General features: G+C 50.7%; 4 protein-coding genes across 10 annotated transcripts in view; 2 read left to right on the top strand and 2 right to left on the bottom strand.

The window, feature by feature from the left end:
- Window positions 1-1,742: 1,742 nt before the first annotated feature.
- THAP11 (THAP domain containing 11) lies at window positions 1,743-3,128 on the bottom strand. Its single transcript, XM_040498412.1, has one exon. It carries the CDS (start codon window positions 2,676-2,678, stop codon window positions 1,746-1,748), a length of 933 nt encoding a protein of 310 aa, XP_040354346.1. The 5' UTR covers window positions 2,679-3,128; the 3' UTR covers window positions 1,743-1,745.
- Window positions 3,129-6,266: 3,138 nt separating this feature from the next.
- On the top strand, window positions 6,267-12,172 carry CENPT (centromere protein T). Its single transcript, XM_040498411.1, has 13 exons — window positions 6,267-6,465; window positions 7,756-7,846; window positions 7,987-8,074; window positions 8,183-8,279; window positions 8,400-8,536; window positions 8,659-8,695; window positions 8,908-9,056; window positions 9,629-9,829; window positions 10,061-10,366; window positions 10,607-10,697; window positions 11,493-11,669; window positions 11,759-11,863; window positions 11,938-12,172. The coding sequence occupies exons 1-13, from the start codon at window positions 6,341-6,343 to the stop codon at window positions 12,059-12,061; spliced, it is 1,728 nt and encodes a 575-aa protein (XP_040354345.1). The 5' UTR covers window positions 6,267-6,340; the 3' UTR covers window positions 12,062-12,172.
- Window positions 12,173-12,261: 89 nt separating this feature from the next.
- TSNAXIP1 (translin associated factor X interacting protein 1) lies at window positions 12,262-27,148 on the bottom strand. 6 transcript variants are annotated; one of them, XM_040498403.1, is made up of 17 exons: window positions 27,040-27,148; window positions 25,199-25,393; window positions 22,114-22,213; window positions 17,991-18,103; window positions 17,717-17,843; window positions 16,501-16,594; window positions 15,762-15,958; window positions 15,217-15,352; window positions 14,558-14,727; window positions 14,318-14,477; window positions 14,111-14,241; window positions 13,851-13,976; window positions 13,567-13,719; window positions 13,354-13,463; window positions 13,015-13,141; window positions 12,792-12,898; window positions 12,346-12,586 (listed from the first exon to the last, which is right to left on the bottom strand). In XM_040498403.1, exons 2-17 carry the CDS (start codon window positions 25,243-25,245, stop codon window positions 12,346-12,348), a joined length of 2,139 nt encoding a protein of 712 aa, XP_040354337.1. In that variant the 5' UTR covers window positions 25,246-25,393; window positions 27,040-27,148. The 6 variants fall into 6 exon arrangements, with proteins under 6 accessions (XP_040354340.1, XP_040354338.1, XP_040354342.1 ...); XM_040498406.1 differs by lacking the exon at window positions 13,567-13,719 and having other exon boundaries at window positions 12,262-12,586; XM_040498404.1 differs by lacking the exon at window positions 27,040-27,148 and having other exon boundaries at window positions 12,262-12,586; window positions 25,199-25,245.
- Window positions 25,827-27,438, top strand: part of RANBP10 (RAN binding protein 10) — a 62,538-nt gene continuing 60,926 nt past the window's right edge. The window contains exons 1-2 of one of the 2 annotated variants that reach the window (XM_040498410.1): window positions 25,827-26,091; window positions 26,889-27,000. In XM_040498410.1, coding sequence (XP_040354344.1) covers window positions 25,857-26,091; window positions 26,889-27,000 — 347 coding nt within the window. In that variant the 5' untranslated portion in view covers window positions 25,827-25,856. The remainder of the gene's footprint in view (window positions 26,092-26,888; window positions 27,001-27,438) is intronic. The other variant, XM_040498409.1, reaches the window with a different exon arrangement.

The raw sequence follows: 27,438 nt of genomic DNA, 5'->3' as shown, positions 1-27,438 counted from the left end.
CTCTCAATCCTAGTGGAGAGTGGGGACATGTGAGAGACTGGTTCAGTAGCCGTGCACGAAGGGGAATGCTGTGCTTCCACCACCTTATTTATGATTAGCTGGAACTAAACCTAGGAAGGCAGACAACCAGTTCCTTCCCCAACCAGGCACCTGCACAACCTGTATTCCACCCCTCCTCCCCACGAGACTTGTTTGTTTCTCAAGTCAGTGCCAAGGGGCCGAGAGCAGAGACTAGAGAAACATTTGTCATTGCAGTTCACAGATAAACGGAAGTCCCCAGGGAAGTGGCTTTTTCTAAAGTAACAGAGAAGGGGGTCATGTTTTATGGAGCCCAAGAAGTGTCCATTTGTGCCCAAATACTTACAGTAGATAAGGCAAGCTTTAAAGATATTTGCCTTTCCCTACTGGCTTTGAGCTAAATTACTTGGACCTATGGATAAAAACATCACCTCACTCCTGTAATCTCCCATCTAAAGAAGAATAAAAACAGCCAAGAAAATGAATCACCGGGTCACAAATCCCAATTCCTCCACACTCAAAGTGTACCAGGGCCAAGGTATCTGTACAAGAGTTATGCCTGCAGGAGCCATGGCTGGCTCCAGCTGTGGTCTTCACTGACTTAAGTAACTGCAAGCCCATGTGTGCCAGATGCTGTACTAAGTGTCAGGGCTAAAATGATGAGTGAAATTCAACCCCAGCTTAAAATCATGAAGGATTCAAAACCCTCAAGAGAAGGGAGGGGTCACAGTCGGTTTAGTTCTCAGTTGCTCCTTCTCCCAATCCACTGACAAACTGGGACCATTTGGTGCAGTTTCCAAACTCTGGAGTGAGCTGGGCCAGGAACTCTGTAAGAACCTTACGAGGCCAGGGTCCATGTGCTCAGGGCCCCTTTATGGAGAAACATGGTCAGTGAAGCATTTCTACTCTCAGGATCAGCCTGGTCCTTGAGACCTAGGGCAGAGACCTGTTGGGAGGCCTATTTCCCCATGTTTCAGGAATACTTAAATGAGTCTTTATCAAAATAAAATGGCGAAACCCAAATTAAAACCTTACTTTCTGTTTAATTCGTTTTGCCAAACAAACACAGTGAAAACTTTAGTCTGACTAATTGTACAGAAAATAGAATTTGTAACCAGTAGCAAACATAACAAGATAAACCTAAGTCCCTGGCAAGCTGGATCTTCAACAGCAGGTCACCTAGATCCCCTTGTAGATGGCCTCCTGGGGAGAGAGGTCCTAAATAGGCAGAGGCACAGTTCCCATCAGAATCACAGTCTGCACCTGGGAAGGAAAAGCAGGAAAAGGAGAACTGATGTTACTTGGATCTCTTATCACTACACACGGAAGAGCTGTCCCAATGCTGGCCAACCTCAAGGTGTTGTCTTCCTAAACCCATAGTCCTTGGGCAGCTGACCTGCATTCTGAGGGGTTAAGTTTCAAGTTCAGTGGTTCTGAAGCCTCTGCTTAACCAGAACCTGCAACATAAACAGGGGGTGAGGTGAAGAATGGGGGACAAAGTCATAAATGCTGGTGTCACCCGTGCAGAGTCTGAGGTCCCAAACTTCAGGACCTTGCTTCAGGAGAAAACAAGAGAGGGTGTCAGGTCACCAGCAAAAGAGTCCAGCTGCCCTAAGCTTCAGTACTGTCAACCAGTGTCCCAGGAATATAGGGGAGTTCACCAGCAGCGGCCTAAGGTCCCTCTAGGTCCGGGAGTCCAGCAAGCCAAAGTGGGGGGGGGGGGGCGTTCACATTCCGTGCTTCTTTCGGATGACAGCCATGGCCAGCAGCCTATCCTTCTCGCGGAGTTCTTCTCGTAGCTTGGCCTCAGTGAGACGCAGGTGGCGGATGCTGCCTTTCATTTCCTTCATCTTCACCTCCATCAGCGCCAGGATGTCCCGCTGCTCGTTCAGCTTGCGCAGGAGCTCCTCCTCCGTGGTGCCTGACGACAACGAGTATGAGTGGTCGGAGCCAGTATCAGGGAAGCCCTCTTCACCCACCACCACCAACTGGGGACCCATAGGGCACTCTGCGGCCTCCAGCCCTGCTGTAGCAGCCTCTAGCTCCGACGCGGCGGCGGCGGCGGCTGCGCCCTCGGCGGCGGCGAACTCCACTTGCACGGTCAGGTCGATAGGTTTCACGTCTTCGCCTGTGGGAGTGGTGGGAGCTGGGGGCACGGACCCCGGGGCCTGGCTGCTGTCTACAGCGGCCTGAAGGGTGAGAAGCACAGCAGCAGAGGCAGACACCAGGTTCGGCTGCAGCTGGGAGGCCTGGGCAGTGGAGGCTGACGGCGACGACTGCTGCTGCGGCGGTGGCTGTTGCTGCTGCTGCTGCTGCTGTTGTTGTTGCTGCTGCTGTTGTTGTTGCTGCTGCCTGCGGCGAGCGGCTGCAGCCCCGGCGGGTCTGCGTGCTACTTTGCGCTCGTTGACGCCACGCAGCGGGAAGATGGTAGGGACGCGCACCGTGTAGGTCTTGCGGCCGCCTTGGAAGTGGACGCTGCAGAGACGGTGGCCCGTGGTGGGCTGAAAGGTAGAGAAGCACCCACTGACGCCAGCGCGGGACACGTTCTTGAGCCAGAGACGCCGCAGTTCAGCGTCCTTGGGAAACGTATAGAAGTGCAGCGCCTTGTCCCGGTGTGAGTTGTTGTAGCAGCCCGGCACGCAGCACGTAAAGCCTGGCATGGCTGCGCCGCGCGGCCCGCCTCGGCCCTGCCCACCGGCCTCCTAAGCCCTTCGACGGCCCGGTCGGTCTGCCGCCGCCCGCCCCCTCGACGGGCGGCGCCGGGCGGGTCTTTAGGCGGCTTCCCACTAATGCCGCCCGGCGCAGCCGGCCTGGCCCGGCGCCCCGTGCCCAGAATACGCTTCCCGCCGGCCCGCGCCGCGCCACCCACCCGGCCGCCCGCCTGCGCTCCAGAGTCGGCCCCGGGGACGCCGCGAAGGACCGCCCGGGAAGGAGGACTACGCCCCCCACAATGCACCACGCCAGAAGCTGCTCACTTCCGGAGCGGGGGCGTGATAATTCCAGCCGCTTTCCTGGGCGCCGCTATGGCCCACGCTGAACAGATTCTTACTCCCACTCGGCTAATCCCCGGCCGACTATAGAGGCGTATTCGGTTGCAACGCCGTCTCCTGACCGCCCTTCGCAAGGACCTGGAATCCTGATACGGCGGCCGGGGAGGGGGGGGTGTGGGGAGGCGGGAGGCGCGCGCCTCTGTAGTGCGCAAGCGCCCTGGGTATTTGCCCACAAAAACCACAAATCCCGCAATGCCTTGCGCTGAACTCGGCTGCTGTGGCCTGCAGCGCCGCCTAAAGGAGAGGCCGGGTTACAGGGGACTAGGAGTTGGGTGAGGTTGTGCCAGCGGACAACCTTGCCGGAAGCGGTTCCCCAATCACTGGCGGTTGTGAGTCTACAGCATTCCTGCGGGGCTTGGGTGGGCGACCGGGGCTTCAGTGCCCAGAAAGACCTCAGGAGCCCCTTTCTCTGCGTTGAGCACTCTCCTAATTCAGCCGCTGTTTGCGATGACTCACTTACTGACCTAAACATCAGTCACCAGTTGATGCTTACTGTGTGGCGGGCACAGGGCAGTGCGTTGGGAACCTTGCAGGAGCTGACTGACCAGGCCTGACTGCTGCGAGGGATGAGGGTCCAACTTTTGGATAATAGATGTGAATGCACCTGAATGGATTTCTAATCACAGAAATAAGTGCTACAAAATAATGAACAGGACAGAGGAAAAAATGGGAGGCGGAGTCCCAGGAAGAAAAAAAAACGGTGAAAAGCTGGAGGGGGGGGGGGGGGGAGTAGCTGGCCCTGAGGCAAAAAAGAACTAGGCTCCGCCCTTCAAAACCTGGAAGATGCCAGGCTGGGTAGCTGGAGGGTCAAAAGATACCAAACTGGGCTAAGTTAAAAGATTTGGGATTTAATTCTGCAGAGGACTGAGAGCTGTTGAAGTGTGTTGAACCAGAGGATGGACAGGATTTGTATTGTAACAAGACCCCTCCCCACTCCTCTACTTCTAAGGAGAAAACGTTCTAAAGGACCAGAGAGGCTGTGGAAAACCAGGGAGGAGGCTGGGAAGTCTTTAGGGAAGTTACTTGCAAACAGCCCTCCTTTGCTGAGTTCCCCCTTTCTCCGCTTCTTGCCTTTCTTCACCCTTTTTCCTGATTCTCCCTCCTAATTTTTTTTCCCTCCTGATTACAAACCATGGGTGTGAAATTGGAGCCTAGTATAAACTACTTCTAAGTATTTGATATAAAAACAAGAAAGATTCGGCTTTACAAGCATGTGAAAGAAAAAGGAACACCCCAAGTTAACTGTTACATTTTTTTAAAGTGTTTTATTATAAGAGGAACCCATTCTTAAAATATTTTGTAAACATTACAAAAAATTTTTTTTAAATGGGGTGCCTGGGTGGCTCAGTCGGTTAAACATCCAACTTCAGCTCTGGTCATGATCTTGTGCTTTTATGAGTTCCAGCCCCGTGTTGGGCTCTGTGCTGAGAGCTCAGAGCTTGGAGCCTGCTTCAGATTCTGTGTCTCCCTCTCTCTCTGCACCTCCCCCATTCGTGCTCTTTCTCTCTCTCAAAAATAAACATTAAAAAAAATTTTTTTTAATGTTTTGGAAAAATACGGGACAATGGAAATGAACTATTTGTCTGGTCCAACATGCAAACATCACCCTTGCACTTTGTGTTCACAATCAACGTGCTCCATGGTTATTGGCATGGGTTTCACAGACCCATACCAGAAAGAAGTTCCATTCCTCCTGGCCTATGCAGCTGAGGTCCACAGCTTGAACCCCCTTCAAACTTAGAAATGCAGTCCATGTTGAAAAATGTGCATTCATTTGGATGAATATACAACAGTAAAAACATGAATACACACTTTGTTAAATGATTACATGTTTATGAAATGTATGCAGTAGAGATAAAGCAAAAGATCATTGTTACATTGTTTTGTATTTTCATTGTCATACTATCACTGATAGAATTCTATTCTTGTCTCAAGACGTAACTTCCTCAAAAAATATTAATGAGATCAAATTTATATCGTTTCTTCATGCACAGAACATTGAAGATGCTCAATAAAATCGTACCTTCCAGTACATAAAATCACCTCTAATCTACACATAATCTTTTATACTTAAAACATATCTAGAATGCATAGCTCTCTCCCCACCCCTACTGCCCTGCCCAACCTCTATCTTGTCACCTCTGGAAAAAGGCTACAACCTTGTCACAAGTCTCCCTGCTGCCAATCTTGCCTCCTCTAAAAAATCTGTTATTCACATGGATACCAAAAAAATATGGTTATGTAATTCCTCTGCTTAAATCCTTCCAGTGGCCTATTGCATTAAGAATAATGTCCAAACTCCTTTCCCGAGCCTGTAAGACCCCACATGGTCTGCTCCTTGCCTGTCTTAATCCTCCCTCCCTTGCTTCATGCACTCAGTATTTTCTTTTTTAAAAGTAGCAAATATAAAGTTTAATCAATTATGTAAAACACATAGACACCTGATCTAGGAGCAAAAGGATAAGTCCATAACTCAGAACTCAAGTTCTGATTAAATTTCCATGAAAATTTAAGAAAGGCTGTCTTGGTGAAAAATGTGCTAATAGAGTCTCTAGCATTAACAGAACTTTGAAAGCCAAATTTCGTCTCAAAATTGCACGTTTGGAGATCATAACATTTCTGCTGCATCACAAACAGCCCACTAGCTTTTGAGCCTGCAGCCTGGTCTCTTCTGAGGCTGAGTAGTTTTCACAAATGCAAATCTGACCAGATCACATATAGGATAAAATTATTTTTTCCTGGCCCAAGTGTGCCTAGTCAACTAGGAGAGGGAGATGGGAATAAGAGACATTCTAATAGTGACTGCTATTTATTAAGGGCCTGGCTTACTATATATCAGACACTGAGCTAAACATTATCTCAATGAGGGGCGCCTGGCTTGCTCAGTAAGTAGAGCATGTGACTCTTGATCCCAGGATCCTGAAGTTGAGCCCCATGTTGATGTAGAAATTACCTAAACAAACTTTAAAAAATTATCCCATTGGATCAGTACAAGCCCCTATTAGGTGGATATCATCCTCAACTTACAGATGAAGAAATCAAGTCTTCGACTGATGGCACACATTTGCCCAGGTTCACTCCCTGGTAACAGTGCCTCCAATCCAGAGTTTACAACGACCGCGCCAGGGTCCTCTGAGCGGGTAGGGTTGGAACCGCAACTCCCGTGAGGCTGTGCGGCAGCCTCGCCGCCTGCCGACTCGCGAGAGTTGGCTCAAACGCGGCGGCGGGAAGGCGGTGGAGCGGCCCACCTGAGCAGTTGGGTGGGAGAGCGAATGGCTGAGGCAATGGCGGATAGCTACAGCCAGGACAGCGAGCCTACCACACGCACGTTGCTGCGGCGCGTGCTGGATACCGCGGACACGCGCACCCCGCAGCGACGCCGAAGTGCTGGAATTGGGTATGTGAGGGCGCTGCGCGAGCATATGAGCAACCAGAAGGATTAGGGGGTCAGGTTTCCGTGGGAGACCCCGTTTGGAAAGGGAAAGGGGAACTGAGTCTCGGAGAGGCGCAGGACTCAGGGTTCTGAGAACTGGCTCCACCCTTCTAGCTAGGCTCAGGTCAGCTGTTGGTGCCCGCCGCCCAGGGACTCCAGGCTGACAAGTCTCGGGACCACGGACCTCAAATCACGTTCGGGTCTTTGGGTTTCGGCCTCTGGTGAAGGATAGGCGCTCAGAATCTGGCCTTTTGGCCCGTTCTACGGGCCATCTTCCCCGACATCAGCCCAGAGTGTGTCCAAGCATCTGCCCTGCCTCCTATGTGTCCTCCACCTTTCCCTGCACATTCACTCCCCTTTTCCTGGAGGGTCCTTCTGAAAGATGGGAAAGGAGCTATAGAGAACAGCCTACGTAGAATTCAGGAGGCAGGAACTAGAAAGACGTTTTGCTAGGGAGTAGGGAATTGGCTTGACGTAGTGGCAGTGACAGTGGATGAGGTCTGTGGTGAGCTCATGGTGCAGAGGGTGTGGAATTTGGCATCAGCCAGACAGGGGCAGTACAGTTCTTTTATAGGCGCTGGGAAGCTGTTCGTTGTAGGTTTTAGACCTATAAGTGATGAGGTGGGAGCTATGCCTTGGGAATTTGAGGGAGACTGGAAAGAAGAGACTAGGACTGGCGTGACCCATGTAGAAGTTGCTGTCAAACCCTGACAGGCATTTAAAAGCCTTCAAAATATTTAAAATCCTTCTTGGGTTGTTATTTTTTTTAATGTTTATTTTTGAGAGAGAGAGAGCATGTGCACTAGAGGGAGAGGGGCAGAGAAGGAGACAGGGAATCCCAAGCAGACTCCGCACTGTCAGCACAGAGTGCGATGCTCAACCGACTGAGCCACCCAGGTGCTCCCTTGGGTTGTTATTTTAATGTCAGGAATGGATACTGTTCCATTTGCTTCTCTTGTCTGTGTGGCTAACCTCTGCTTCTAAGAAAGTCAGTTCTGTAAAGGTTTCCTCAGTCCCTCTCTCTAGGTAGGTCATTATGGTCCTTCTCTATTCCCATATCCCTCAGGTTCCCCTTCATCCACAACCTTGTTGATACAGAGCTGAGAACAGGCGCTAGGGGAGGAGCAAGTGGTTTCTGGTTCCTTGGCCTTGAGGGAAAAGGGCTTTAGGCCAAGATTCCTGATGAAAGCACATCTCCGCATCCTCTAGTTTCCTGTCCCTACTTAATTCTCAGAGCAATTGGTCTTTACACAGTGCCCAGAAATCCCTACTTGAAACACCTTCCTCCAGGAGGTTGAGCAGCTCAACAAAGACGAATGCAAGGCGGCGTTCCCAAAGAGCCAGGGTAAGTGCCCCAGCCCATTGACCCCTACAGGGCTCTTGCTGCATTCAGGGGACCCTGAGGTCTAGCTCTGCTCTGGAGCCCACCTTGAGGGAATCTCAAGGCAAACAAACAGACTGATTACTTGATGCTTTCACCCAAAGTCTATTGGCAGATTGGCCCATGTTCAAACCAGTGGACACCTGGAGGAACAGACACCCCGGACTCTGCTGAAGAACATCCTTCTAACTGGTGAGTGAACACTGGCTTGCTGGTCGGAGTTAGACACCAGTCCCATGGTATCTCTCATTCAGGGCAGCCTGCCCTGCCAACCTTACTTTCTTCTTGCTATTTTGGCAGCCCCAGAATCTTCCATCATGATGCCAGAGTCAGTGGTCAAGCCAGTGCCAACACCGCAGGTGGTCCAGTCCTCTAGACAGGAAAGCATTCGGGGCAGGTGCACAATGAATTCTCCCCCTTGCACTGGGCTGTTGGGTAGCTCTGATCAGGGAGCCTCTTGAGGGTCCCAGAAGCCAATATTGGGCTTCCTGGCCTGAGATAAGTTTCATCCTTGTAGCCTGGAGCTGCAACTTCCTGAGCTTGAGCCCCCTACAACCCTGGCTCTCGGTCTGCTGGCTCCTGGCAGGAGGAAGCGGAGGCTGAGATTGTCAGTCTTTCAGCAAGGAATAGACCAGGGGCTGCCTCTCGCCCAAGGTAAGACCCTGGACAACACTTGTGGCCACCCTCTTTTGTCCTCTGGAGAGGCTGAAGAGGCCTGAGACAGGGCTGTCATGAGCCTAGAACTTATCATGGTTTCTTTTTAAATTCTCTTGCAGAGCCTTGTGGGAATGCCAGTGCCTCTTCTCTCACCAGGTGCTGTTGTCTGTTTGGGGGTTGGTGGAGAGGCTTGGGGAGGGAGGTATTGATTGGGATGGAATCTGACCATATTGGTCCCTGCCAGTATTAGCTTCATAGCATAATGGCTGTGTTCTTAGAGATGAGAGCCCCAGGGCAGATGGGAGTATTCTCCCAAAAATTGGGCTTCAGGTACCTGACTTTCCTTCATGGCTCCTCCCTCCCACCAGTTCCCTCAACTTGACCTTTGCCACACCTCTTCAGCCACAGTCAGTGCACAGGCCTGGTTTGGCTCGCAGACCTCCCACCCGTCGAGCTGTAGATGTGGGTGCATTTTTGCAGGATTTGCAAGATACTTCCCTGGCCTTGGCTTCTCCAGGTAGGGTTGAGATTTCCTTCTGCCCTGTGGGGAAAGCTCCCCCACTCCCATGGGAGGTATGCTGAGTTCAGGATTACTCCTCTGTTAGGTCAAGGACAGTGAGCAAGCCTGACTAGTAGGTCTATGAAGAGTTTCTGCTTCCTTTCTACATGATGTCCCTTGTCTAAATGGAGCCCCAGTCTTAGCCCCACATTCTTGAGAAGCTAGAGGGCTGAGGGTAGGAAAGGTGTGGTATGGTGACTGGAGCTTTTGGGGAGATTGATTGATAGGGCTCAGGTTTAAGGATCAGCTGGCCAATCAGAACTGACTGGGGAGCCTGCTTCCAGAAGACAAGTTTACTAGAGTAGGAGGATTCCAGGTAGAGGGAGCAGAGTGAGAAGTGGAGGCATGGGTGAGCAGTTTGGATGGGACAAGCTGTGGTGGGTGGGAATATTAGGCCTAGAAGCAGGAAGATCACTGTGGAAGCTCTCTTAGAATACTAGGAGGTTTTCTCTAAAGGTCACTTGGGGCAGACTCATGGAGCCCACTGCCCAGGCCCTGGTGACAGAGTGTCAACTGCCTTTGATCTCCAGGTAACAGCCTCAGAACCCCTGTTGCTACCCTGCCAACCGACACCGTGTTGGAGGACACTCAGCCCTTCTCCCAGCCCTTGGTTGGCCATTCCCCCAGTGTGTACCACTCCCTGCCCTGTCTCTCTTACACTGAGGCTAAAGATGCTGAGAAGGCTGTCAGTCACAGGACACAGAGGAGTGGGCCTAAGCTGCAGAACCACAGTGAGTATGTGGGCTTTTCCTTCCTCGGGCCCATTTGTGTGTCCTGCAGAGTCCCCTGGCTGTTGGTCCCTCTTACATCTCAGAGCAGAGTTAGTGTTGGGCCAGGATACTCCACAAACAAGTACCCTGGGTCTCCCTCTGGGCTTTTCTCCTCAGTGAGCTAGAGTGGATTTTATTACTTTATCCTTGAGCTACATCCTTCTCTAACTTGTATTCTCTCCCTTGATTCAGGTCCTGGAAAACCAGCCCAACTTCTGGCAGGAAAGTCAAAGAAGGTTGATGCCCTTGCTATGAGCTTCCCAAACACCAGCAGTGCTATTGCTGGAGAAGATGAAGTACAGCCCTTACAGGGAGGAGTTGGTGAGAACGCAGAAGAGAGGATGGAGGAAAGTTTGAGTGTGAGTGAAGTGAAGGACACAACAGGAACACAAGGATCTGTTAGGACAGACAAGTCTGACAGAAATGAAACTTCAGAAGCTGTTGAGGCCAAGGAGCCAGAGGGATCTTCAGGAGATGAGAACATCTCTGGTAGGACAGGTAAGGGTCCCAGTGCAGGGATGGGGGAGTGACTTGGTGACAGCTACATTCAGTCCCTAATCTGAGGAGTTGTATATCTGGGTTGTGTTTCTGGGCACAAGTAGTCTTGGGTCAGGGAGACTCTGAGGGGCCCGTTGCTTGGCGGGCCAGATGTAAATGGGGCCCTTGAGGAACAGGATAAGGAGGCTGTGGGTCTTCAGATTTGGGTGAGCCCCCTATAATCCTGCCCTTCCTCTACAGCAAGTCCAGAATTGGCCTCCAGCACCACTGAGTTTCTTCAGGCCAGGCAACTTCAGTTTCTTGAGTCAGCCCCACCGCCTAGCACTGCCATGTAAGATTCTATGACCTTGTTTTGCATGGGCTTCTCGGGAAGGGAGCAGACTTCTGAGCTTGGCATTGAGTACCACAGGATTATCCCCCTTCTCATTAGTATGCAGATGATCACCCAGGAGAGCACCCTGAGGTGGGCTCAGTGAGGCTCACTGAGTACATCTGTCATCCTGGTGCATGCTTCCACATTCTGAGAGGAAACTGGGTAGGGGGATGTTTCTAAGTTAGTATATAGTCAGAGAAGGCTTCCTGGAGGATGATTAGCAGAATCAAATAGGCAGAAATGGGCTGAGGGGAAGGAATGTCTGTCCATACAGAGGCCTGAGGGTCATGGGCCTGAGCAAGTACCAATTTATGTAATAAGTCTAGACTAGGACATTGGGTCCAGACTGGAGGATCAGGGCTGCAGGGAAAGACCAGGCCTCAGTGTGGTCCTCTGTCCCCACTACCCCTCAGCACATAGTTGGAGTTATTGGTTCAGGTTAGCCAAGGAGTAAATGGGCCCTAGTCTTGGCAGGAGCCAATAAGACTTTTGTTTTGTTTTGTTTTTGTTTTGTTTTGTTTTTAAATTTATTTGTTTATTTTGAGAGCAAGAGAGAGAACCCCAAGCAGTCTCCACACTGTCAGCACAGAGCCTGATTCAGGGCTTGAACTCACGAACCAGGAGATCATGACCTGAGCCAAGATCAAGAGTCGGATGCTCAACCAACTGAGTCACCCAGGCACCCCAACACTTGTTTTTGACTAGGGGCCTCTTCACGTAGCATTTTAGCTAACTATCCACTCTTGCCCCCAGCTTATCTTCAGAGCCTCTGGAGCCTCTACCGACCAGGCTTCCTCCCAGGGCCAGAACCCTTGGCCCCAGGCCCCGTCAAGATCCCCACAAGACTGGATTGAACCACTATGTGAAACTCTTCAGCTTCTATGCTAAGATGCCCATGGAGAAGAGGGCTCTTGAAATGGTGGAGAAGTGGTGAGTCCTGGACACTCGGGGTGGGGAGAGGAGCCCCTCAGATCATGAACAGTCAGTTCAGTCTTTTCTACCCCAACCCTCTTTGGCAGCCTGGACAAGTATTTCCAGCATCTTTGTGACGACCTGGAGGTGTTTGCTGCTCATGCTGGCCGCAAGACTGTGAGACCAGAGGACCTGGAACTGCTGATGCGTCGGTAAGTGGGCACAAGCAGGGAGGTGCTGGATGTGGGAGTGCTGACACTGATTCTATATCTATCCTCTGCTACAGGCAGGGCCTGGTCAACGACCAAGTCTCTTTGCATGTGCTTGTGGAGCGGCACCTGCCCCTGGAATACCGGCAGCTGCTCATCCCTTGTGCATTCAGTGGTAACTTTGTCTTTCCTGCTCAGTAGTGGCCAGGCCTCAACACTCACCCAGTCCCTACCTAGGGCCACTTGGCCCCACATATTCTTCCAGGTCTCCTCCCATCCCTCCTCACCATCAATAAAGTGTCACAAACAGAATGTGCTGTGTTTTGGTGCATATCCTGGGGCCAGCCAGGCCGGGACCAATACTCATCCCTCTTCTCAATTCCCCAGCACAACCTGGGAAATAGGTTCAGACAAATAATTTTATACTAAAAGTTAGGGGTTAGGAGCACTAGAGCACTGGAGCACCGAGGCTGCCCATAGCAGCCCTAGCTTGCAGGCTCCTGCTCTCGAGGCCCCATGCGCCTGAGGTCAATCATCTGAAGCTGTTCCAGGGCAATCTGGAGCTGTTCCACAATGCCTTCTTCCTTCTCTTCACCCTCCTCAGGCAGTTCTGTCATGGGGAGCTGGAAGGCCTGGCTCAAATAGCTATTCAGGGTCTGTTTGTCCAGGCCGGGATCAATGTTCATCAGGGCTTCACGTACCTTGGGTAGGGTTACTTTATCATGGCTACCCCACAAAGAAAGAGAGATAGGCTTTGACCCTTCTGTACCCCAGACCCCAAGATGTCCTCTGCTGAGCTTGAGCAGTATATAGTGCCCAGGAACAAACTCAGTGCACAGGGAGATCCAAGGCAATGAGATGCCACCCTGTGGCCCAACCTGCAGGATATGCCTATGGCTAAGTGGGCCTGAGGACCTCAGGAGTTACTCACAGTTCCAGGCCCAGCTCCTGCTTTAGCTCCTGTAAGTACTCATCCTTTTCATCCATGTACTGTTCCCACAGCTTTTGCACAAAGGGCATACTCTGGCCCTCCTCATCCTGGGAGGGTCCGTAAGGCAGGGTGAGGACACATTGGTTGGGGTCCAGCAGAGGCCAGGGCAGGGCTGGGCAAGTTCCTGGACAACTCCCACTCCCCAACACACACCCATACCTACCTCTATAAACAATGAGTGGTAGTTGAGCAAGTCTGCATTGCTACTGTTGGAATGCCAGCCCCCTGCCTCCATCAGCTGCTGGATTCTCTCTTCCCTCTTGAAGGGGAAGGTGCTCTTAAGGGCAGTGCTATGGGGAGACACAAGGGCCAACAGGCCTGGCTCAGGCCTACCCACTTATCTTCCTGTACCACTCTGCCAGCCCCACTACTGCTCAAAAGGGACAACAAGTGTTGGGGCTGTGAGCCCTTCCTGTCAGGCTCCCCTTTCCCCTGCACACCTGGGAGCCTGGCCAGAGGAAATGTTGGGCAGGAGTTTGTGGTGGCTGGACTGGCCTCTCACCTTAAGTTTTCCATGGTTATCAGCCCCTCATTCTGACTGTCAGCATTTGTCATCTCCTTCAGCAACTGTACTATGGTCTCCTTCTGCTTGATGTACACACTCTCGCTCCTCTACAGGGAAGGAAGCATTGACTAACTTGCTGCTTCCTGAAGTGATAGGGATAGACCTGGCCTATGGTGGGGACAAAGGGTGGAGGGCCAGGTCCAACCTCACCTTTCCCATCAAGAGTGCATAGAACTGGCTCATGACCTCATTAGAACGGAAGAGCTTGATATTTTCAAAAATGGTGTAAGCCCAGGCCATGGCATCACCAGGTCCAAAGCGATTCTCCAGGAAATTGAAGAAGAAATCTGGGAATTTCTCTTTCTGCAGGGTTGGGGACGACTGCTTAGTAACCCTGCCCCATGGTGGGTTAGCCCTCCCCCCTAACACCTTGATGGAATTCCCGGGGGGATTCTCAAGGCCACACCAGGCCCAAATGGCCCATAAGATCTGACCTGCTCCTCAACAAGACGCTCCTTCCAGGCATCTTTGAGTAGGTTTACCACATCCTTCTTGGTTGGCTTCTTGTTCTCCATAATGCCATCAAATCGAAGGAAAGAGGGGATGGCTTCCCCATAGCCCTGCAAGGTAGAATGTCAGCTCATCTCTGGGTCCAGGCAGAGCCCAAGATGGTTCCCCAGAATCTCAAGTCTTAGCAGCAAGGCCTGGCTGTTCTGACTCTGGCCCCAAGCCTCCCAAGCCCAGGGACCCCTACCAGACCAGGAAAGAAGTCTTTCTCCCGGAGCAGGCCCTCGCCAATCTCCTCCAAGAGCACATCCACCAGCTGGTCACTGTTTTTGCCCTCGGCCAGCATTTGCCAGCGATCTGGGCCCCCAGCCACCACACCTGCAGGTGGGAAGAGGGAGCTGGAGTCCAAACCACATCGTTGAGCACTCCCTGGGAGTCCAATGGCCATCATTACCTTCACACTTGGTCCAGTCAGGCCGTGGTGTAGAGGTGCGCTGGATCTCCTGGAGCTCAGAATAAAACTGGTCCCGCTCCTTCAGTGTGGTCATGTGCAACTGTAGCAGTATCTCGTGCTCCTTGCAGACCTCTTCATAGTCACCTCTCAGGCTGTCCAGCTACGGACAAGGTGATTGATCCTCGCTACCCACCTGCATGACCCTTCCCTACCCTGCCTGACCTGCCTGCCCACCAGCACCTGCTCCTGCAGATCCTTGTTGGTCTTCTCCTGCATTTCAAAGTCCCTCCTGGGCACCACATCTCCAAAGTTGGCTTTCATGGTGTTGAGTTCCATCTGTGTGCGGGTCAGGTCTTGCCGGGTCATCTTCAGAGCCAGTGTTAACTTAACGGGGTCCTCGCCCCAGATGCCTGTCAGGGTACCAGCCAGCTTGCATCACCCTGACTCTAAGGCCTGTAGCCCAGGGCAGGGTTAGAATGTTCCTCAGGGCTTGTTCCAGGTCCTTCTCTCGCTGCTTGGGAAGCCCTGGCTCTTTCCTACAGCACTAATATCTTACAACTTCGAGCTTAAACAGAGAAGTCCAGGACACAAAGTACCAGGCCTGTCCTGCTCTCAGGGAGTCTCAGTTGCCTCAGCGGCCAACAATCGTTTCCTACTTAAACAAGGAGTCTATGATTCTCAGTCCAGGTCAGAAGATCCACAGACCCAGGCAGCAGCAAGAATATCCCCACCTCACCTCACCTCACCCCACCCCACCCCACCCCACCCCACCCCACCCCACCCCACCCCCAGCATTGTGAATGGGCATGGAATGAACAGATATAGGAGAGTTGAATGGGGACAAGTGGCGAGACTCCTCTAGTGCCTCCTCAGGGGAAAGAAACCCACCTCAGGCTTACCTGGGGACTGGGCTAGTGACATGTCTTCCCGCTGGTACCGCAGCTCATTCAAGTCTGCAATGAGGATCTTGCGGGCATCTCGCTCACTGAGGTAGTGCAGGTACTCCTCAGCCAAATTCTTCCTCAGTTTGGACACCTGTTGGGAAGGTGGCTGTGTGGTCATGGGACTGTACTTAGCGAGCCATCAAAGGGGATGGGATGGATGCTGGGTGGCCACATCAGGGCCTGGGAAGAGAAAAGGTAAAAGAAGGAGGCTGGCCATTCCTGAGAATCCAACAAAGTGCCAATGCTTCCTCCTGTGGAGAAAGTCTGGGAGCCAAGAAGCAGGACTGCTATCATTTGGGGCCACATGGAACCAGTGCTAAGCCAAGAAGGAAGACAGAATGTGGAAGTAGGGCCTCTGGAGGTAGGTGGTGGCACAGTATATCATTCCAGGCAGAAGGGTAGAGAGTTAGGGGTCACCTTGGTGCCCAAGGCTTCAGGTCACCCCTGGGCTGGAGGTAGCAGTAATTCAGGGAGCTGGTCACCACACTACTCCCATTCACCTCGCTCTGCAATGAGATCTTCTCCTCGTTCTTTTTGTCAATGAGTTTTAGCAAATTCATCTTCTCTTTCTTCAGCATGGAGATTTCATATCTCTCCTCAGCCCGCATGGCCAGGATCCTCTCGTTGCAGTCCTCATTCACAGTGACAAGTTTGGCCTTCAAGGGCTCCAGAGCCCGAATCTTCTCCCTCTGGTGGGCTAAGCAGGGACAGGTGGGAGACTACCTTTGGGACCATGGAGAACAAACAGCCAGGAGACACTGATCGAAGGTAACAGTGAGTGGCTATGTCCCTTGCAAACTCCAGGAGTCTATCACTGCCTTGTTCAAAACATGGCTCCTGCTTCAGGCCTTCCTGCATTGGCTTTTAAACCAGAGACACAGTCTAGTTGAGGACTGGGGTTTCATCTATGCCCTTTCTCTCTATAGCCTTTAGTCCTGTAGTTGTACCATGCCCGGCACCTCCTAAGCCTGGTTGGGAGCCTCTACTTCCCAAAGGTACTCACTTACTCCTGGGCTTCACTCTCAATAGTGAAGTTGCTCTCTTACCATACTTCCCAAGGACAGGAGGTGATTAGGTGCTCTATCACAGGACAGTGTAAGCAAAAAGGCTGAGCAAAGCTTGGTGACTTCAAGGCCTAATTAGTAGCTGCCCAACATGGCTGCATAACCCCAGAAGGTAAGAGTTGGATCCTCTCCATGCCTTCCAGACTGGACCCAGGCACAGAGGTTGCAGTCTTACCCAGCATCACCTCATATGCATTCTTGATGGAAGATAGCAATGGCTTGTACGTTTTAAAGTCCTCTATGAAGAACTCAAAGATTTCTCTGTAAGGCTGGCAAGAAAAGGGGACCTGTCACCTCCTGGCCTATAGCTGCCACTCTCTTAAGTTTAGAAATATTGTAGCATGAAGTTACCTGGTGACCCACATTCAAATAAATACCCCTGGGCACCACATGGGTCGCTCATTGCCAGGAAGCTGAGGGGTAGCTATGTCCCTCTCCACTGTTCTCTGGACGCTGTTCTCCTGGTGCTATCTCTGAAGGCTAGCAGATGACTTGGGTCAGGGCTGTCCCTTCTGTCTCTGAGCCCCACTTTGGCTCTCCAGGCAGCCAGCCTCCAAGCACTGTGCCTTAGTTAGCCTCTCACCATCATCCCCTTGCCATCTTACAGACCTGTGAGGACAGGAGGGCATTCAAGCCTCTAGCTTTGTATTCTCACCTCCAAGTAAAGGTGTGGTTTCCTGTCCAATTTGGACACAAGTTTTGGGGCACAGCATTATGTCCTGGAATTAGCACAGGCTCTAGAATCAGTCCTGAGTTCATATCCCAGCCCTACCACTTCATAGCTGTATGCCTTCTCTGAACTTCTGCTTCCTTGTTGATGAGGTACCTTCAGCCTATGAGATTGTATACAAGGCCTCATTCAGGGCCTGGCACACAGATGGTGCTCAGCAAGTGTTTCTATCAAGTAAGGGATTTCCTGTCATCATCCCTGTTAGAACAGGGATTTGGTAATTCCCTCCTTAGTATGTACCAGAATCTAATCTGCATCTAAGTTTCTCTGTGTCTGGGCTAAGTTCCTCAAGCCTGAGTCTGTCATCTCTGGGCTGGCGAACACCATATGACCCTTGCTTGCCCAATTGCCAGGATTCAGGCTCCATTCACTGATGTCCAACAACCCAAACTAGGCACTGGGGGTCACAAAGCTGAAGGAACTGGAGACAGCATCCAGTTCACCTGACTCAGGTGTGAAACTCAAGCCTCAGGAGAGTTTTGGTTCCAGCTTTGCCTGCTCGCTGACTTTGTCATAGAACCTGTTTCCCTTACCAGGAATAGGGACCCAAAAGAGAAGGGAGAGGATAGTCTCTCCTGAAGTCTGATTGCTGAGTCCTAGTGAGTAAAATTTCCTCCCACCTGTCCTCCTGCCCTCCCCACAGTTATTCTGTGGCTCTGACCTGCAACCTCAGCTCCTGGGCAGAATCTGTGCTCAGGTCCAGCAGGAGAAGCTCCTTGCGTAGGTAGTTCTCTAGCTGCTCCAGGTATCTCGGCTTAGTAGTGCCCAGGGGCTGCTGCTGCCAACTACTGCAGGGTATGGTGGGATGAGATGTGATGGGCACACCATGGGGCTCTTGCATCCTTGGTCTGGGGCAGCACACACCCCTGTGCTGTCTCTGGGCCCAATGCTGGGTCTGTACCAGCCCATCCACCACAGTGCTGACCCTGGCTTACCCTGCTCGTTTCCGGTAATCATATGAACAGGGCTTTCGATTATGCAGAATGGTCTGACCACTGGTGTATGTGGGCCATGGGGACAGGTGGCCACCAATGGAGAACTGACAGGACTGCAGGAAGAGACAGGTGAGGTTACCAAGGCAACATTGCTCCCATTCCTGATGCTCCTCTCCATCATCCTCTTTCTATTCTTTTTAAAAAAAAATTTTTTTTTAACGTTTATTTATTTTTTGAGACAGAGAGAGACAGAGCATGAACGGGGGAGGGTCAGAGAGAGAGGGAGACACAGAATCTGAAACATGCTCCAGGCTCTGAGCAGTCAGCACAGAGCCCGACGCGGGGCTCGAACTCACACACCGCGAGATCGTGACCTGAGCCGAAGTTGGACACCCAACCGACTGAGCCACCCAGGCGCCCCATCCTCCTTCTATTCTTAATTCCGCCCCCCCCCCCAACATCTCTTTCTGTCTTTTTTAAGTAGGCTCCATGCCCAACATGGTGCTTGAACTCATGACCCCAAGATGAAGAGTCACATGCTATAGCAACTGAGCCAGCCAGGCGCCCCTCCCTAACATTTCTGTCTTTTTAAATGCTTATTTATTTTTGAGAGAGAGAGCGAGAGCGAGCAGGCAGGGGAGGGGCAGAGACAGATGGAGACAGAATCCAAAGCAGGCTCTAGACTCTGAGCTGTAAGCACAGAACCCAACGTGGGGCTCAAACTCACGAGCGGTGAGATCATGACCTGAGCCAAAGTCAGATGCTTAACCGACTGAGCCACCCAGGCACCCCCCAACATCTCTTAATATGGTTCATAATTAAGAATGTGGGCTCTACCACCAGGTAGTGACTAAAGCCAATGCAGATTACCAGGTAGGGATGGGCCTTGACTGGAGGGGACCAGAAAAGGCTAACATCTTGGAGGAGGAGGTGATAATATCTGTGATGTTCATTCAGTAAAACTTGAATACGTATATGAGAGGAACTGAGGACACTCTGGGAGAGGGGGTGTATCTCAGGTTTAAAGGTGGGGCACACAGACTGCCTGAGTAGCACTAACACCTCAGGGAAACAGCAAGAATTTTTTTTTAACATTTTCATTTATTTTTGAGAGAGAGAGACGAGAGAGCAAGGGGGATACAGAATCCGAAGCAAGCTCCAGGTTCTGAGCTCTCAGCACAGAGCCTGATGCAGGGCTCAAATTCATGAACCACAAGATCATGACCCAGGCCAAAATCAGACACTCAACCAACTGAGCCACCTAGGCACCCCAACAGCAAGAATTTTAAAGAGCTACGGGGGCGATTGGGTGGCTCAGTCGGTTGAAAGTCTGACTTCGGTTCAGGTCATGATCTCACAGTTGGTGGGTTCGAGCCCTGCGTTGGGCTCTGTGCTGACAGCTCAGAGCCTGGAGCCTACTTCAGATTCTGTGGCTCCCTCTCTTTCTGCCCCTCTCCTACTCATGTACTCTCTCTCTCTCTCAGAAATAAACATCAAAAAACAATTTAAAAAAAAAAGAATTTTAGGGGCACCTGGGTGGCTCAGTCGGTTAAGCATCCGACTTCGGCTCGGGTCACGATCTCACAGTTCGTGAGTTTGAGCCCCATGTCGGGCTCTGTGCTGACAGCTTAAAGCCTGGAGCCTGCTTCAAATTCTGTGTCTCCCTCTCTCTCTCTGCTCCTCCCCCGCTCATGCTCTGTCTCTCCTTCAAAATAAATAAATAAATAAATAAATGCGAAAAAAAAAAGAATTTTAAAGAGCAATGAATAAGGGGCCAATGTCCAAGGAGAGCAGGCTGGTTGAGGCTGAGGCCTGGGGTGGCCAGTGTAGAGGGAGTCAGAGATGGAGCAGCAGCTTTATGCAGAAGGGCTGTCCTCAAAGCCTTACTTATGACTGTGGAAAAATTAATAAATTCCTAAATACCCAGAAATTAGAAAACTCCTAAATGTCTAAAAAATAAAAGCAGTCATGAAATGTTTACAAAAAGATTTAATGTGGAAATATGCTAACCTTACAGCTCTAAGGGTTAAGTAAAGCCTGAAATTAAGGAATAAGCACAACTAGGTAAAAATGGAAGTCTAGAAAAAAACAAGAAATAATGTAAAAAGTTATCAACAATTATTATTCTCTAATGATAGGCCATTGGATGCTTATTTTTCTACAATTACACATTTTTCAAAAATTTCTGGGATCCCGGGGGGGGGGGGGCGCGGGGGGGGGGCTCAGTCACTTGAGTGTCCGACTTGGGCTCAGGTCATGATCTCCTGGTCTGTGAGTTCAAGCCCACATCAGGCTCTGTGCTGACAGCTCAGAGCCTGGAGCCTGCTTTGGATTCTGTGTCTCCTTCTCTCTCTCTATGCCCCTCTCCTGCTCATGCTCTGTCTCTCTCCATCTCTCAAAAATGAATAAACATTAAAAAAAATTAAAAAAAAAAAGAAAGCCTTAAGATTTCTTTTTGTTTGAGTTTGAGAAGAACTATCAAGAATAAAATTTTTAAATAGTTAAAAAGAGTAAATAAAGTATAAATAGGCAAACTGGAAAAATGAGAGAATTAAAACTGCTAAAAATCAAGCCAGAAAAACAATTTTTTTTGAAATTTTATCAAAATTGTGATTTTGTGCCAAGTAATTCCGAAAGACATCTGGGAATTTGTCAAAGAAGCATCTAACCCTAGTGAACTGATAAGTTTTTCAGACTTTCAAAACGCCAGGACTTGCGTTCTGTCTGCCGTTTGTGTGGGGAGAAAACATGGCCATCCTACATTGATTCTGGGGCAAGTGCGGCTTCCAGGTCGTTGTTATCATTACCAGCTGGCCTCCACCAGCCAACGGGTGCAAATGTTTCACTGGGGCTCCTACCTCTCTGCTTCCTCCTGAGGGTGAAAATGGGAAGGGGCGTGGCCAGGGGGCGGCGTGAGGGAGTAATGCCCTCTGGTGGTTAAGAATGGTGGTGCCCTCGCAGGAAGAAAGTGCTTAGGCCCAGGTACACGGTAGGATGGCAGCTGGGTGGAGGGGGGGGTCATGTGCCCCATTATCCGTCTTCCGAGGCCCTGGCTGCGCTTGGTCTCTGCGAAGAGTCCACACTGATTCCCTTTCCCTCTCTGGAGTCTGGGTCCCCACGTTGGGAATCTCCAGCTTCATAAAGTGTGGTTCCCATGTGTCCTTAAATTCCCCATAGGGGACACACACAAAGAAAACCACCACACAGCCCATAATGCTCCACTGTGAACTGGAGTTATAAGTTTGCTAAACTGTGTGTGTGTTTTTTTTAAAGTCGGTTTGCTAATTAAATAATTACAACCCTATGACTGTATCAACAAAAGTTCAAAAGTACTTAATAAGACAGCATTCATTATTTTTTTTTTTAAAGTAAGCTGTACGCCCAACATGGGACTTGAACTCAAAACCCAGAGATCAAGAGTCTCACACTCTACGGACTGAGCCAGCCAGGTGTCCCAAGACAGAATTCATTTTTATATAAAAAAATTAAAAGAACAGGAATGGTGGAAGGGCAGTTTCCTGAGGCTAGTAGAGTCTCTTGCCGCCAACCCAGAGCCAGCAACACAAGGGGGTAATAACATCTTTTTACTCCTGCCTTCACACATTTACTCACAACATTATGGAGCTCTCAACATATGCCAAACACTCAAGTACCCTATCAGGGATCAGGGCCATTCAGAAAAACAAAACAAAACAAAACAAAACAAAACAAAACAAAACAAAAAAACATATAGTCACAGCCCTGAAGGACCTTGGTAGATCTGGTGTGACCATCCCAGCATCTAGCACAGTGCCTGGCATATGGCAGGCTGAATGAAAAAATGAGGTCCACTCCAGAACATTGAGCTGCAGGGGAAGGGTGTCGGGAAGGAGCTGAGTCTCTCTCTGCCAGGGGAGGTCTGGAAAGGCTTTTCAGATGAGGTGCAACCAGTTTGCACACCTCTACCCTAAAGCCTGATGGGTCTGGCCACTGTAAGCCATGCTTCCCTGACTGGAGAGAAGCTGCTGGCTTCTGGGGGGGGGGGGGCATGTTTCAGGTGGGTGGTGCTTTTGGGTTGCAGAGAGGGAGGCAGCTAGGGTCTGGGAGCTGACATTTGGGTTTCCAGCAAGACATTGCCACTAACCAGCGTCTTCTGTCTCTGGGAAAACTTTCGGTTCTGGGAGCTCTTGGTTTCTGTGAGGTAGGAGTCATCTACGGTCACTCCTGAAGGCTGTATGTGTGTTCTGCACAGAGAAGGGGAAGACAGTGGTAGATGACAGAGCTCTGAGTGGGGAGAGCACCTCCAACCTTCCCAGATCAACAGGACATGGCTTCTTTTCCCTGCAGAGCTAGGCCCTGGGTCTTCCCAGCAGTGCCTATAGATTCCCAGAGATGTTGCCAATAAGTTCCTGGCCATGGGCCCAAAACATTTTCCTACATTCCTGGAAACCTTCTCATGCTGAGGATCTCATCAATCCCTACAGTGACAGGATACCTTCATGAGTGCCCTTCATGAGCCCAGAGAACTCTGTGGACTTAAACTTTCATTCAGTGTTGAGAGGAGTTTCATGTTTGTGACTGGCACATTCTGGGGGTGTGATACCAAAGACAGGTGTTAGGACAAGAAGCACAAGGTCTGAGGTCCAAGAGCTGGTGTGTGAGTCCCCATCCTGCACTTACTGGCTGAAAGGCCTGGGGGTTGACATTTGGGGTTCCAACAGGAACCCCCAGGCAAGCCATTTGACCTCTCTCAGCCTAGTATGCTCATAAGGAAATGGAGACAATTCTTGCTTTTCCTATCTTATAAAGTTGTTGTGAAGTTTAATACGAGGAAAAGAGATATGCAAAAACAGCCTGTAAGCTGCAAGGAGCTGTGCAGATGTTAATGATGACAGTAAGATGGGAGAAAAGTTGATTCTAAGAAGGTCTTTAGCTCCTAGAGCTCTTGGGAGGGAGTGCCATCCTTCCTCAAGCTAGAAAGGCATTTGGGGATCAACAGGGAGGGCTGCCCTGGGAAGGCAGATCCAGGTGAAGAAAAGGGAAAAGTAATTCCAGAAATCCATGGTGGCAGTGGGTGGGGGTCATTTATGCTGCCAGACAGACCTGTGTCTTCGTTCCCTTTGCTAGCCAATGACCTTGGGCATACTGTTTAACCTCTCTGAACCTCAGTGTCTTTGTTTATAAAAGTGAGACTGGGACTACCTGTATTCCAGAGAAGTTGAGAGCAGTAAATGTGAATCTAGTTGGGAACCTAAGGACTTGGTTCCTTAGTCCTACTCCATAGAGCGGTGACACCCCAAACGCTAGTCCTCTCTTATCTCTCAATGGGACAAGTATGAACAAACCATATCAAATAAACAGCAGCTATATAAAAGGAAGGGTTTTGGGGCGCCTGGGTGGCACAGTCGGTTAAGCGTCCGACTTCAGCCAGGTCACGATCTCGCGGTCCGTGAGTTCGAGCCCCGCGTCAGGCTCTGGGCTGATGGCTCAGAGCCTGGAGCCTGTTTCCGATTCTGTGTCTCCCTCTCTCTCTGCCCCTCTCCCGTTCATGCTCTGTCTCTCTCTGTCCCAAAAATAAATAAATGTTGAAAAAAAAATTTTTTTAAAAATTTAAAAAAAAAGAAAAGGAAGGGTTTTTGCATTTGTGCACTCTCTCCATCTCTCAAAAATAAACATTAAAAAAAAATAGTCACATGCTCTACTGACTGAGCCAGTAGGGGACTGCCCCTATATTTCTTCTCTTCTCTTCCTTCCTTTCTTCCTTTTGATACTTTTTTTTTTTACAGTTTATTTATTTTGGGGGAGAAAATTCAAGCCGGGGAGGGGCAGAGAAAAAGGAGGACAGAGGATCTGAAGCAGGCTCTGCACTGTCAGCTTGAACAGTGCTGGGCTTGAACTCACAAACTGCAAGATCATGACCTGAGCCAGAGTCAGATGCTGAAGCAACTGAGCCACCCAGGCACCCCTATGCTTCCTCCTCCTCCTCCTCCTCCTCCTCCTCCTCCTCCTCCTTCTTCTTCTCTTTAATGTTTATTTTTGAGAGAGAGAGAGAGAGAGAGAGGGAGAAACAAAGCTTGAGTGGGGGAGGGGCACAGAGAGAGGGAGGGAGACACAGAATCCGAGCTGCTGGCACAGAGCCCCATGCGGGGCTCGAACTCACAAACCGCGAGATCATGACCCGAGCTGAAGTTGGTGTCTTAACCAACTGAGCCACCCAGGTGACCCCCTATGCTTCCTTCTTAAAATAGATGGGGATTCTCCTTCTGAATCCATTTCATATCCCTTTCAAACATGACTGCAGTTTCCTAAATCATTCCTGTGCTGGGTAACAACACTCTTTCTCAAGCCTGCTGCCTGGTGCTTATAGTTTCATTCTAACTCTGGATAAAATAATCAATTGGCAAACAATTTCCTGACTTTTGTAGGCTTTCTCTGTTGAGGTAGCAAACCCTGAAGGATTAGAGTTTAGGTGAGATCAAGTTTTTGCGTTGGAAATGAGTAGAAGGGAGAAACTACGTTCATTAAACAACCGAATGTTTAGTATATGCAAGAACTGTGATGAGAGCTTCGCATATTCTGCCTAAATTTTCCCGGCAATGTTTGTGAGGTGGGCTGTAACATCCCCACGTTTGAGATACAGAAGCAGAAGCCCAGAACTTAAGAGACTTCTTGGGTTCCCAAAGCTAGAAAGACATTTATCCCCAAATTTTGTCTTATTATGTACATTTTGTGTCTTTCCTGGATAATAGAACTTGTCAAATTTTGCAATGCCCAGAGGGTGCAACCTCTGAATAGACAGCAATTCGATAAGCATCTTTGCCATAAACCAATGGGTGAAGAGGCCATTTATCTCTGTGGCTAAGAGCTAAGAAGTCTCACATGGCTGGGTTCAAATCCTAGCTCCTCCACTTGTAAACGTGTAAAACACATGATTTCTCCAGACTTCTATTTGTAATAGAAGTATCCAGAAGATATTACTACTTCATAGAGTTGTGAGTTAAATATGCTATATATAAAGCACTTGGCACATCATATACACTCAATATAAAGAGGCTGGCTCTTACTAATGTTAAAGTGCGCCAGCTCTTTTGCTAGCACGTAATGTCCGCATTCTGTTTCTGCCCCAGCGATCCGGTGGGGCTGAAGCCCCGAATCAATGGACAGAAGCTTTTCTCTTTCTGCAAGTTCTCCAAACCCTCCTCTCCGCCCTCAGTCTGGCCAGCGCCTACCTCGAAGTGGTCGCGAAGCTGGAGCACCGCGGCTTCGGGGAGGCCATGACCCTCGGGCAGCCGGACAGCCAGCATCCACTGCCTGTGAAGTTGTGGTAGTGTACAGCCGGTCGCTATGGCGACCAGGCCCCAGCATCCCAGAGGCGGGGGCGGGGGTCAAGATTGTGCCACGCCCCCTCACCCCAAGGCCGAAGGCTAGGAGGAAAGCCAGTTAGCAAAGGTGGACTCGGACCCGGGAGCAGGGTTCCCTCAGTCAATCACTACAGCGGACTTGATCCTAGCTATCACAACTGAGGCGAGGGGATAAACAGAGGCAGTGGGGGAGAGAGGGAAACTGAGGACCTGGAGCTACGTTGCCAGCGGGAATTGTAGTTTTTGGTTTCTTGAAGTCTCTGCCGGGCAGGCTTATGACTGAGCAGATTTGTACTACATCTCCCTAAGTTCTTTACGATCCCGGGTTGGCCCGCCTCTGGAGAGCTCTGCATTGTGGGATATGGAGTCCGAAATGTGGCGAGGCGTGGCAGTGTCCAAAGAGAGATGCCGGACTCGGACTCGGTTTCCCTGCGACCTCAGTAGGCTCGCGGGCCATTGGCTGAGCGGGGAGGATCTCGTCCCGCTCCTCCCCGCCCCCAGTGACACAATAGCAGCTCCCTCCAAGATGGCGGCGGCGACGGCGGACCCGGGAGCTGGGAGCCCGCAGGCTGGAGATTCCTCTGGCGGGGGCGCTGGGGGCGGGCTGCCGTCCCCAGGGGAGCAGGAGCTGAGTCGGCGCCTGCAGCGCCTGTACCCCGCGGTCAACCAGCACGAGACGCCGCTGCCGCGCTCCTGGAGCCCCAAGGACAAGTACAACTACATCGGCCTCTCCCAGGGCAACCTCCGCGTCCACTACAAAGGTATCGGCCTGTTTGGCCCGCTGGGGTCGGGCGGAAGGCCAGAGCATCTGTGGGGTGGCGATGCTGCCCGCCCCTGCCCCATCACGTCCCTTCCCGGGCCTGGGTGCTTCGGGTTAGGCCTTAGCCCCTGTGGGGTGTCCAGGGTGTTGAGGCTGACCAGGCCGGGGGTCGACTGCCTAGACTGCTCTTCTCTGAGACACCTAATGTCAAGAGAACTGCACCAGGTGTCCATACCCAGTGCTGGGCTGGAGCTTCCACCCCTGGGGGCCTTCCTGCTTGTCCTGGGATAGCTCCCAACTCCAGCTGAACCCTTCACCACGGCTTAGTTTTTGGAGTGTCTGAAGAAAGGGGTGGTCACATCCCCTCCATTAGCCAGAAGCCTGTGGGTTTGCTCATCTGCCAGACATCACAGACAGGTCTTGGAGTTTTCTACTAAAGTTGAGGGGGGTGGTCTTCCAGAGCTCCTCCACCTCCTCTCCTCTCCCAGGTGGACTGCCTGTATTCTGGAGAGACCGCCAGCAGCACTTGGAAATCTCTCACATGTATGCATATTGCCCGTACCCTCGTTTAGTTTGTATGGGAGACAGTGTCTCTGGCAGGGCTGCTGTTCACAGGAGGAGGTGAGCCAAAGGTGGGAGGTTTATGTGTTTGCTCAGTTGTTGTTTAGTTGTTCCTTGAACAATGTAAGGGCTTCCTCTAGCCACGAAGGGTTCACCCCTTCGTTGCCATGGAGCAGTAAAGAATGAGGTTTCTATTTACATTTCTTCTGAAATTTCTTCCTTGCTCTCTCCTATTAGGTCATGGCAAAAATCACAAAGATGCTGCCTCAGTGCGTGCCACCCACCCCATACCTGCTGCCTGTGGCATTTATTACTTTGAGGTGAAGATTGTCAGCAAAGGAAGAGATGGGTAAGCCCCTTCTTACCACCTTTTTCCCCCAGCACTGACCTGTTTCCTGTGGTCAGAGTTTGATGACTCCTGGCCGACACTTGTGACTGATGTGAGCTGCTGAGCCTCACAGGTCTGGGCTGCAGAGGGTTGAATAGTGGGCTGCCTCTGTTTCCTTACTGTGAGCATGGCCTGGTGTAAGCAGAAGCCCTTGGTAGCAAGCATTGGGGGTAGAGGAGGGGACTTCTCTTCAGTGATGATGTAATGAAATACCTCACAGGTCAGGGAAACAAGTAACAAGTTTACATTAACAATTCATTGTCCAGAATAGGATTTCCCCTACTGCTATATGGCGTTTGTGACTTCCCTCCTTTCACATTCTTGCTGTATTCAGGGTTCCTTTTTATGGCATTTAGTCATGTAGAGGCCCTTATAGGCTTCAAAGGGATAGTAGAGTCT

This window comes from Herpailurus yagouaroundi, unplaced genomic scaffold (genome assembly GCF_014898765.1).
Source record: "Herpailurus yagouaroundi ecotype Mexico unplaced genomic scaffold, PumYag 190, whole genome shotgun sequence".
In the NCBI taxonomy this organism is placed as follows: Eukaryota; Metazoa; Chordata; class Mammalia; order Carnivora; family Felidae; genus Herpailurus; species Herpailurus yagouaroundi.
This window is presented reverse-complemented; position numbering and strand designations above follow the sequence as displayed.

Coding starts and splice junctions, on each gene's coding strand:
- THAP11 (XM_040498412.1), bottom strand. CDS start 2,678: ATGCCAGGCTTTACGTGCTGCGTGCCGGGCTGCTACAACAACTCACAC.
- CENPT (XM_040498411.1), top strand. CDS start 6,341: ATGGCTGAGGCAATGGCGGATAGCTACAGCCAGGACAGCGAGCCTACC. Junction 7,847..7,986: donor GGCGTTCCCAAAGAGCCAGG/GTAAGTGCCCCA, acceptor TTTCACCCAAAG/TCTATTGGCAGATTGGCCCA. Junction 11,864..11,937: donor CTGGAACTGCTGATGCGTCG/GTAAGTGGGCAC, acceptor CCTCTGCTACAG/GCAGGGCCTGGTCAACGACC.
- TSNAXIP1 (XM_040498403.1), bottom strand. CDS start 25,245: ATGGCCTCCCCGAAGCCGCGGTGCTCCAGCTTCGCGACCACTTCGAG. Junction 14,728..15,216: donor GTCACTAGCCCAGTCCCCAG/GTAAGCCTGAGG, acceptor GTACCCTGACAG/GCATCTGGGGCGAGGACCCC. Junction 14,478..14,557: donor ACAAGGATCTGCAGGAGCAG/GTGCTGGTGGGC, acceptor CCTTGTCCGTAG/CTGGACAGCCTGAGAGGTGA.